Genomic DNA, 11733 nt, shown 5'->3' with positions numbered 1-11733 from the left:
AACTAACCAAAAGGGAAAAATTATAGTGCAAATATAAAAGTGAAACCAAAGATGATAACTTGGCAACATAACGTTTGAGTGTTCCTCAAATCTGAAATAAGGTTGACTTTCATCATCTCATATTAGTAGAAAAATGATAGTTTGGAAGAAGATGATGGATGTAAAAAAAACATGAGCTTTGAAATCTATAATCATGGTTAAAAAAACCAACTAATTTATAAAAAATTTGTGCAAATCTAATGCAAATGATACATTTTTTTTTTCTTAACAAGAATTGGGATTACTGCAGTACTTATAATAACAAATATAGATTAACTATCTATTATATCACTTATATATACATAGAATAAAAGTTTTGATTTAATGGCGTGCGTTCATCTGATGTTAATATTCTCCAAATCGTGATTTACGTAGTTGGACGGGACGTTATAAATATAAATACGATCTTGAGTTTTCAGACACATCGCACTTCCACATAGTCGAGGCTTTTACATTTTTTCTTAAATTGAGTTTTGATCACCGTGCAACATGCGGTTTCAAACACTAGTTTTTCTTTAATTACAAAAATAACACTCTCCCACTGTTTTTGTTTTCGTCTTTTACATTCTCCGTTCCAAACCAATAACAACCACACAATAAACGCCAGTAAATTAATATAAAAACGTGACGGGATTATTTTAAGATGAAACTAAAACCAAATTGACAAAAAAACAAAAGTAAGAAGATCATGGAATATAATATCCCGTGATTTGTTGTGATGATCCAACAACGAAAATGACTTTTTAATATAATATCTCGAGCTCAAAATTAGTTCTATTCACACTGTCTTAAATAAGTATAACTTAATGGTTGCTATATAGGATCCCGATTGCTTAATAGGATCCCGATGGTGCTTGATGCACAATTTAGCTTATGTTCGACTAGTTTTTGTGTCGGTTTCCGACAAGATTAATTAAAAAGACATGATCATTTAGCATTATTATTGTTTTTCGATATAAATTTTTAATGTTTAGAACAACAATAATGTAATATGCAAGAAGTATTATGGAAATAACATTTGTTTTTTTATATTTGGATCTTACTTACTATATAAATATGCAAACATGTGACCAAATGGCCTTTATCCTAGTGGTATGTGAGTCTTTGGCCTTCTAGGATGTCAAGGGTTCAAATCTCATCAAAGATGAATAGTGTGTATGAGTTTATTTGTTTTGTTTGTCATATATAAATGTTATATACTTAAAAAAACATAAAAGCATATGACAATATTTTATTACATGTTATGTTTCATTTTTTATTAAAAACACGTTTAAAACTTCTTCTTTTTTATTCAAAAGAAAGATAATATCAAATTTGACGTTAAATCACTTTGACATGGACATCAAATTTGATGTAATAAACAGTGACATGAAATTTGGTATAACCTAATTGGCTTATACTGATTATAGAAGATAAAAAAGAATATGCCTAGAATCTTTTTTTGGTGTTATCAATTTGTAAAATATTTAAGGGGTTTTGGGGATTGCTTATTTTAAACGAGTTATGTTTTTTTATAAAGGTTTTTATCAACTTATGTGGTGTTAAATCGGAGTTTTATGAAAAGTGTTTGGATTAGCTTATGGATGAGTTTTGTCACCTGAACTGACAGCAGCAATGGTTCGTGACCATCGTGATTGATGGCTTCATGGTGGTTGAAAAGCAATTGAACAATCAACGATATATTAGTCGGTTCAAGAACATTTGGATCCTCAAATCAATGAATCTTGCTCTGGGGCCAAGGATTCAAGAAGACGACCAAAGAAGATGAGTTTTGCTGTTTGACGGTGGATAAACGGGCGTGGAGTGGGTGGAAATGAGTGAGTGTGGCAGAGAGAGTCTTTGAGGTCTTCCGGGAATGGGTTTGTTGGATTAGATTTTTTTTTTTTTTTGTTTGACAAAACAATGGGAGTCGAATTCAACAGTTGGAGACTTCATTGGAGGTTCGTGAAGCTCGATGAGATTGAAATCGTGCAGATAGGATGAATAGGATGAACAGATAGGTTATCTAGGATTAATGAAAAGGGTAAACAAGCAATTTGGTTTTCAAACCTGATAAGTTGTTTCATAAGTTAGAAGGGAGCAACTTATCAAAAACTCATTATTACCGGTGTCAAACTGCTTATTGGCTTATTCCGGTGTGGTGCCAGTAATAAGTAGTTTTTAGCATTTGGATGAGAAAAAAAATATGTTTATACTAATATCAAACCGGTAATAAGAAGTTTTTGATAACTTACTCCTTTCTAACTTATCAGATTCAACTTATTAGGTTTAGAAACCAATTTATCTTTTTCACCCTATTCTAACCCTTAACTCTCATCAAATAGATACGCCTCCTTCCTCAAGCGACCAATTCATCAAACAGAGAGAAATCAAAGATCGAACCATTCCTCCTACCAAAAATCGAACCAGTTCTTCAATTAGGTTTTGTTATTGAAATCGAAACTGTTTAGGATTGTGTTCTTCCATCTTTTTAGATTTCTATCAATCATTATGTTACATGTCATATTTATGTATTTATACTTGATCCCTAAGCAATTCCAAACACCCCATAAAAACTCTTTATTACCGGCGTCACACCAAAATAAGTTAATAAACAGCTTAAATAAGCAATCTCGAACACTCTATTGTTTACACCAATTTTTATGAGTTTGACGATACCCATTGAAGATCTCGTTAAATTACATAATGATTATAAAACATTGGAGTAAATTACGATTTTCGTCATTGTAGCAATTTTCGTCTATGCGGTTTAGAAATTACAATTTTCATCCCTGTGGTTTGCAATTGTTTTGTTATTTTCGTCTCAAAATTAATTTCTATCTATAAGTAGGAGGGACCAAAACAGTACGAACCATAAACCACGAGAACCAGAGAAACAATAAAGTGTAAATTACATGAAAGAAAATAGCAATGAATTACAAACCATAGAGACAAAAATCACAAGTTCTAAATCACAGGGACCAAAAATGTAATTTACTCAAAAAATTTAACCTGGAATGGAGGATCTGTTAAGTTAAAAAAAAGTCATGAGATTGAGAAACTCCAGATTATGGTAGTGGTACATCAGCTCATGGAGCTTAAAACAGCTCTTGAAACATCAGATATTTCCAAAAGCTTTTATGATAAGTAAATACACAATTTATTGGCTTTTTATACTCAGTGACGGAAGTGCCTCACGCCCGTGAACACAAGCGAAACGTTGTATTTGTTACAGCAGTCGATTGCATCGCCGTCTCTTATGCTTCCCCCGGGCTCGGCAATAACACCGATCCCGCTTTCACATGCTTCCTCCACTGCATCTTTCCAGGCTGTTAAAACAACACACATCATCCAGTGTCAGCAAAACAAAGAGCAAGCTTAGTATCCTTCTTATTTCTACCTTCCAGTTTTTGTGATGTAATTCCATGAAAATTGGAAAGTTTTCATGTCAGAAATACCTTGAACAAAATTATGAAATTGTAAATTTTGACTCGCAACTTCCATTCAACGGGTTAACAAATATGATGCTAATTAACCACTTGGGTGGTGGCGCACTGGTTAAGCCTCGGGAATGTAGTGAGAAATCTCTACACTGGGTTCGAATCCATGCACTGCCAAAGCCCTGTGGCCATAAAGGTTCACCTGTGATGACTCCAGGCCATTCGTGGTCACCCGTGGATTAGTCGGTGCACGTAAGCTGACCCATAAACCCACGGTTACCCGAAAAGAAATATGATGCAAATTCCATAAGGGAGCGTCTTTCATTCTTTTTTTACTTTTCATGATCATTTTTGGTTGATCAAAGTAACATCGTTTGTGCAAGAAACGTGGAACCCTATCACATACTACCTCTACGAAAGAGCCCTTGAAAGAAGAAAAGGGGTTCCATAAGAGCCGTATGAGACCCCCAACACGCCCCCTAAAATAAAGGTTAGGCGGAGACGGTGCTCCAGAGTGAGTTAAGCAGGTGAAAGAGTTGTGCAATGTTTTGAGTTTTAATTTGATGAGGGTAGTTTAGTAGTTTGTTAATTTCGTCATATCTCCCTCATTTTTGTTCCACCTATTTTGGTGGACAAAAAAATGCATGTGTCCTATAAGGGTCCAAATGTCACACCAAAGTGGACAAAGAGTTTTTGTTTTCGTCATGAAACGCACCCTAGAGGCGGAAGACCTCGGCTTTGATATTATGTGATATATGTGAAACCCCATCGATTACTCTCTAAAAGAGCCCTTGTGGAGAGACTGGAGGTTCCAACATATATACAGGAAACAAGGTCGTATCTAGCCATCGCGGAACTCCAATATCACCTTTGGTTAAAAAGGGATTATAAGCAGCATTTTGATGAACTTAATAAGACGGAACATTGAAAGAATTAGAACAAAATTGGTTAGAATTTTACCAAATGGGAAGAATGCATCACTAGCCAAAGCGGCTCCTTTGACCTCATCCCCGGCTTTCCTCATAGCTATTCTCAAACTCTCCAAACGATTCGGTTGCCCACTTCCCATACCTAACATACAGTTGTTCTGCCACAAGATGAACCAACGTTAGAATATTATTACAAATACGCATAAACCAGTTGTGATGAAAACAAACCTTTGCAATTACAATGGCGTTGCTTTTGACGTGCTTCACACACAACCATGCAAATTTTGCATCATCAAGCTCACTCTCTTCGGGAGCCTTCTTAGAAACTACATCAAATTTAATTTCTTCTGGTGTTAGATCGTCTGAATCCTGAGCTAACCAACCACCACCTACTTGTCTAAGTGAAAGCTTCCCTCTGCTATTTTTCTTTGCTTCAAGAATTCTCAACGTCTTCGACTTTCCACGAAGGATCTCGAGACCCTTTTCACTGTAGCTGGGAGCAACAACAATCTCATAGAACATTCGAGTTTCACCATCTGTTGGGCTTCTGAATTCTCGGATATCCCTAGCAAGAGCCTTTAAAACAAAGTTATATGTACAGCACTCAGGGAGCACGACATAGTTTAATAACTTGCACATTTTCATCATAAAAATAAAAAATAACTCCCTCCATCCCAAAATAAGTTCTACATTTCTATTTTAGTTTGTCCCAAAATAAGTGTCTTTCAAAAGTAAGTGCCTACCTTCCAATTCTATCATTAAATATGAGGTGGAGAAATTCATTACTATCTCTGTTATTAAAGGTAAAATTGTCACTTAGTTAATTAAAAGATGTAATAATTACACATTTCCAAAACAGTCGTCTTTTTCATTGGATAAATTCATTATTGTCTCTTCTATTAAAGGTAAAAATGTCACTTAGCTTATGGGAAGACATATCACCCTATCAAGCTTAGGATCATGTCAATATTAGGGGCTGTTTGGTTAGTAATCCATTAAGTCCTGTATGGTTAAAGTTGTGTGTGTGGATTAATGTCTATATGGATTGGGAAGGTTTTTATTTGGAAGGGTTTTTCAATAGATGGAAGGTGCGTGTTCTTTGATTGGGAGGAGCAGGTTTAGAAAAAACTAGGCTTTCTGCATAAAGCTTACTCCTAGAAGCTTACTGAATAAGCCACTTTCTATATCGGTAAGCCACTACCAAACAGTCATGTATAGCTGACCAAATAAGCTGTGAGTCCCATTAAGCTCATTAAGCTGCTACCAAACAGGCCCTAAATCTTATTTCAAGTTATATGGCAACCAAATATTTCATTTCTTGCTACTAATGAAATCAGCTGCTGAAATGGCATGATAAAAGTTGTTCTCGGATAGGGAAATTCAACCAACCTCATCGACTTCTTTGTTGAAGGCTACTATACCACCAAATGCACTCACTGGATCTGCTTTCACAGCTAACCTATACGCTTCAATCAGATCATCACGTGAAGCTACCCCACATGGGTTTGTATGCTTTACGACAACACAAGTAGGCTTATCAAACTCACAAACGCAGTTCCAAGCTGCATCAGTGTCCAAATAATTGTTATATGACATTTCCTGTGCCAAAAGAATGAAATAGTTGTTACCTGATGTATTTTATTAATCACTGCAGAATTTACTGTTTTAGTACACAAGAATTGTTGTGTATGGAATACCCTTATAGGAAAACCTTCAATGAGTATAACAAGTTTTAATACAAATGAACAGCCAAAAAAACTTGGATGTGTTATTAAAAATACCATTCAACATATCAACTATTTCCACCAAAAGTTTAGCATACATGTGCTTGGTTTTTTTAAAGAAAAAGAGACAATAAGATCTATTATCAAACTGTAATATGGCCATCCAGGAGTCGTAAATTAAATATCATTGGATAAAAGTTGTAGATGAGAGTACTAATTATCCCAGAAATTTAAATGGGGCATGTGGACATAAAAATGGACGTAAACAACAATGTAGTCTCTCTCACCTTCCCATGGTGTTGAATAGCTGTTGCAATACCACCACCATTAACCTCAGACAATCTGCTGTCGGCGTAAAATGCAGCCTTCTGATGAGGATTTTCGCCATAACGAAGTGAACTCTTGAGCGAAAGCGGCACAGTAAAGCTTGGTGGAAATTCATCTTCCAGAACAAATTGGAGAACAGTAAGTTTTCATGTTGTACCAGAAAAGGTAATCGGCAGATTAGTCAAATTACTGTATTAAAATATAAAACTCGTTAATTGGCATATTAACATTTCCAACCTTCCAAAGTTTTGCATCTCTATCTTTAACACAAGAAGACACCAGAAAGGGACATTCTGAATCTATGGCTTTTGTATCATAATATGTTATTAATACACATTGAATTTAGATACATTGCATAGACACATGACCTTCTGCTAATAAAGGCTTTAATTTAAAATATCAACTAAATCAAACAAATGGCAAACTAAATAATCAAATAAAAGAGTACCTCCTTTAGTCTGCTTCCACAACCACTCAGAAACAGCAGAATCATAAGAAGCAACGTGTTGGAAAGCTTTCCAGGCGAGCATCCTTCTAAATTGTTGGTCATCCTTGTTCCCTTTGAGGAATTCTAGAAGCATAAGGTAGTCTTGCGAGTCAACCACAACCAAGACATCTTTGTGATTCTGTTCAAAGAGGATAATGGTTTAAAAGTGGACATAATAAAAACAGTAGGTAATCCTCAATCATGTTGCCACTACATAGTGAACACCATCAAAGATGGGTCATCAAGATTCAGAAAGTAATGTGATTCTATGATGTGCTCTAAGCCACCAGCTGGAGTTGAAAAAGGTGTATGGGTGAACTCAAACATCTATTCTGGCAATATGAACAACTAGGAAAACAAGCTCATCCCAAAAGAATTGGACATATACAACAATATGACCACCAACTCCACAAATTAATGAGGTTATGTATTAATTGGCACACTTCTAGGCAGAACAGTAATAACTGTAAATATTGGACTCATGTCCTACAGACTTTAAGGTGGGGTTACCAAAAAAAATATTGTTGAAGAAAATCATTTATTACTAAATCAACATTGTTGATATCATATCATTTCTTTATTAATCTCACTAGCGATACTTTGTCTTACAATCATCATTCAGACTCACAAATACAGATAATGGTCATTTGAGTTGGAATAACAACCTTTGCTGCAGCTCTTATCATTGTAGGGCCACCGATATCGATGTTCTCAATTCCATCATCAAATGTAATCCCATTGGAAGAAGTAACCTTTGCATAGAAGGGATATAAATTTACCACTACCACCTCAAATGTACCTACAATATAAGAGATTCTAAATAGCTTCCAAAAGCAAATATAGAAAGAAAATCACTTGCCAATGGACAGATCGTTTCAGTGAGGAGGAGCAAGATTTAGAAGCCGGTTTAATATAGATCCACCACACTTTTGGATAATTCCTCAAGGAACATCAATTATGTAACTTACTGATGTTGTGCTTGTCTAGAGCTTCCAGGTGATGCCTTTGGTCTCTTCTGGCAAGAATACCTCCATGTATATTAGGATGTAAAGTTTTTACACGACCATCAAGCTGCAAAAGAGGGTAAAGGTGATCTCCATTAAAATTTAAAACACCCAAATACATGGATGAAAGATGTATTTCTGATGCTTTAGTGAATGGTTACCATTTCAGGGAACTGAGTAAGCTCTTCTACTTTCGTTACAGAAACTCCAGCTTTCTCCAGAGCGGATGCTGTTCCTCCAGTTGACACAATTGTATATCTGCATGTTCAAGTCAAGTCAGACTTCACAACTGTGAACTACAAAAAGATGGTGACTTTATGGAAATTGAGTCAACAATTGTTAGTATGTAAAGTTTAGCTTAATACGGACACATGATTATGTGAACAAACATACATCAACCTTTTGACAGCTACAGTTTAAATGCAAAACATATCCAAAATTATCATGCCCACAAGTACCAAACCAATTTCAAATATCACAAGTCACAAGTAAAAAGGCCTGCAGAGATGTATAAAAGATAATAATAATAATAATAATAATAATAATAATAATAATAATAAGAGAAAAGTTCAAAAATACCCAACAAACTATCCCCTTTTTGAATGATCAAGTCCTGAACTATTTTTTTGAATGAAAAACCATTAAACTTTCTCATTTTAAATGATCAAGTCCCTGAACTATTTTTTTGGATGAAAAAACCATGAATCCTTATGCGCCCATAATCCCATGCATACATACACCAACCCACGACCCGTTTGGTGCTTCCTTATCCATGAGAGTTGTGAGTTTTTTGAGTTTTACTAACGTAATTCTAGATCCTTAAAGGGTTTAGACGCATGCCGACCCTTCCGGCAAACCCGCGTCAAGAACGGACACGTTGGGGCAACGGGAGTGCGAGGGGGGGCTACACCGTTGTTATGAGTGGTTTTAATGGCGTATCGTTTGGGAACGGTAAATTGATTTACGTTTGTTTTTACTTTAAAACCCTCCTAGTTAGTTACAGATAACTTTTTTTAAAGATGTAGGTAACCAATTTTTAGAAGTTCAATGGTTTTATTTATTCAAAAAAAATGTTTAGGGACTTGATCATTCAAAATGAGAAAGTTTAATGGTTTTTCCTTTCAAAAAAATAGTTCAGGGACTTGATCATTCAAAATGAGAAAGTTTAATGGTTTTTTCATTCAAAAAAACAATTCTAGGACTTAATCATTCAAAATGGAATAGTTCGCGGGGGTTTTATGGACTTTTCCCTAATAATAATAATAATAATAAATTGTAACAAATATGAGTAGTATTTCACCCCAATTCTTGAAGTCCGGTGCCAAGAATATCCAGATCCTTCTTGTCTGACAATGAAATTAATGCCTGCTTGCTTCCTGAAAAAGAGTAGACTTGACGTAAGTAAACTAATTAAAGTAGTAACCCTTAATTCTCTAGATGGTTCCCACGGATTCTCAAAGTCCATAAGCCAATGAGGAAAGCTTGAAGAACTGTTGCATTGCAAGTTCACTTGCAAATTGACATTCCTTTCCCTACCCCAATGTCAAAATAAAGGATGCTATTTCATTGACTAAGTTGCATTCACTGGGAGCGTATCATTGCCAATTATAAAAAAACTAGTACACTACTGAAATTCAAGTCCAATTTAATCAAATTCAGTGTTCATGACGTGTTGGCCCTCCCCTATGTGCCTTAAAAGCCATGTCTCCGAGTCCTATTCCCATTGCCAATTAAAAAAATACTATTTTTTTGTTTTCCGCTGTTACCTTGCTTTTTTCAGCTGAATGATTTATATGAAGTTATAAAGCAATCCATCACTATTTAGGAGAACGAATCAGTCTTGCTAAAGTTTAACAGTTCACCTTTCAAATAGATGTTACTAAACCTAATTCCATTGCATGCACATGCACTAATCAAAGTAAATTTAGGTATCAGTACCAGACGGAGAAGCGATAGAGCCAGCCATGGATTCTGCAGCTTCTGCCATTGCCTTGTTTCGATAACAATTCAAGCGCGATGGATAACTTAAAATCTAAATCCATCAAAACAGTTTTTCAGTTACATATAATAAACCATGAAACCTAACCAATTAAATGAAAAGAGTTAGCGTTTTATGAAAAAAGACCTGCTGAAAGCAACAAAAGCTACTTCTCTGAGAATCAGACAACGGAGAAACAGTAAAAGAAATGTGAGAATATGTCGTCGGAGAGGCACTGGCGATTACAGCGGTTGAGGAGGTGCCGTTGGTGGTGGTGGTGGTCGTCGTCGTCGGAACACCAAACCTCAGCATCTTCGTGAGGGTATCGTTTTCCTTACAGCGGCGTTCTACGGCAACTTTACCCTTTTAATTCTTAATTAGGCCGTTGGGTTCGAATTCGATTACCCTTCTAAAATCTTAATGGGCTTGCATCTGCAAATAGGCCCATGGGCTTCCAGCTCTTTTAAATTTGAAAAAGGCCCACACTTTAAATGGTCTCTTTTTATACATCTTGAACTCGAACAGATTCTTCAAAAAAAAAATCAAAATATAATTAAAACTCGTAATTTAAAAAAAAATTACATTCAACTTCAACAGAAGAGAGAACAAAAACTTCTGGTTTTGTGGTAAAGTTTTAAACAATGAAAATAGTGGCTAGTGCCAGACCGAATTGATCGGTCATGAAGGAACAAAGTTCAAGTCTATCGGTCTATTAGGATGATCGGTCATGTAGGAACAAGATTCAAGTTTACTGGTCTATTAGGATGTCTCGAGTCTCGACTGTATATATCATTGCATTTTCACTTGACACCTATTGTAATGATAAACAGCTTTGTCTCGTTGTGACCTTCTCTTGAATTATCAAACTTTTGTCCCTCCATCCCTGTAGGAGCAGAGAACCTATCACTATCTCGGCTGTGCTATCGGAGTCTCGGAAAATGATAGTAAGAAGGGTGGTGTTGTCTATATTATAAAACTCTTTGTTGGTGAACTATACACCAAGTGGCTTTAGGCATGGCAACGAGGCGGGGATGAGACGGGTTTTGCAATCCCCTTTTTTTTAGTAACAGCTCCTGGCCCCGGTCCCCGCCGGATACGGGGATTAACATCTCGCCCCGGTTTATTTTCTGGTCAAACCCCGATCCCCGTCCCTGGTCAAAACCTAATTTTAGAAAATAAATAAATAATATGCATAAATACATATATTGATAAAATTATATACTGGGTACGGGACGAGTCGAGGGATACAATACCCCCGCTCTGACCCCAACCCCAATTTGAGTCTACCGAGGATCCCCGGTCCTGGGACCCGTTTTAGTAGGGAACCTCTATCCTCGTTTGGGTCGGATGAGCCGGGTTCCCCATTAGGTTGGGATAAATCACCATCCTTAAGTCAAGTGGTTTTATACGAACAAACAAAAAATAACAACTTAAATAATGATTTTATAAACATAATTCAGGTTTGAGTATTTATTTTGTAAATTACAATATTAATAAAATATTATTTATATTTAATAAACATTTAACATGAAATTTTTTTATTGTGGGAATATAATAGCTAATTATTTCCCTCACATGGTAATTGTTTTTAAGAAGTTATCCAAATTCAGAAGATTTTATACTCTTTTTATTTTTCTCTGTTTTAAAGAATCTTTTGAAGCAAAAGTTTTCCCAAAATATTGATTCTCTCTATTTTGAATAATCTATTAAAGATGCTCTTAGATTCAAGAAATCAACGATTTTATAGAGGGAAAAAAACTGTCATTCCAAAATTCCTTGTCGTTTTCCTGTTCTGTCAATCAAATATATATATATATATATATATA

General features: G+C 35.5%; 1 protein-coding gene across 1 annotated transcript; it reads right to left on the bottom strand.

Moving 5' to 3' along the window:
• Window positions 1-3047: 3047 nt before the first annotated feature.
• On the bottom strand, window positions 3048-10247 carry LOC112510319 (bifunctional purine biosynthesis protein PurH). Its single transcript, XM_025115704.1, has 12 exons — window positions 10055-10247; window positions 9868-9961; window positions 9230-9305; window positions 8091-8187; window positions 7894-7996; window positions 7591-7724; window positions 6887-7064; window positions 6399-6553; window positions 5777-5986; window positions 4616-4963; window positions 4419-4545; window positions 3048-3347 (listed from the first exon to the last, which is right to left on the bottom strand). Exons 1-12 carry the CDS (start codon window positions 10217-10219, stop codon window positions 3196-3198), a joined length of 1839 nt encoding a protein of 612 aa, XP_024971472.1. The 5' UTR covers window positions 10220-10247; the 3' UTR covers window positions 3048-3195.
• Window positions 10248-11733: the final 1486 nt, after the last annotated feature.

This window comes from Cynara cardunculus (assembly GCF_001531365.2).
Source record: "Cynara cardunculus var. scolymus isolate 2C chromosome LG 3, CcrdV1, whole genome shotgun sequence".
NCBI classification, from domain to species: domain Eukaryota; kingdom Viridiplantae; phylum Streptophyta; class Magnoliopsida; order Asterales; family Asteraceae; genus Cynara; species Cynara cardunculus.
Note: the sequence above shows the minus strand (reverse complement) of the source record. Positions and strands in the feature narration are given on the sequence as shown.

Bases quoted from the DNA above. Each gene is read 5' to 3' on its own strand.
- LOC112510319 (XM_025115704.1), bottom strand. From the start codon at position 10,219: ATGCTGAGGTTTGGTGTTCCGACGACGACGACCACCACCACCACCAAC. The intron at 8,188-9,229 runs GTGAAATACTAC...TTGAACATGCAG, and splicing joins ACCGGACTTCAAGAATTGGG to ATATACAATTGTGTCAACTG. The intron at 4,964-5,776 runs GTTGGTTGAATT...TTTGTTTTAAAG, and splicing joins TCAACAAAGAAGTCGATGAG to GCTCTTGCTAGGGATATCCG.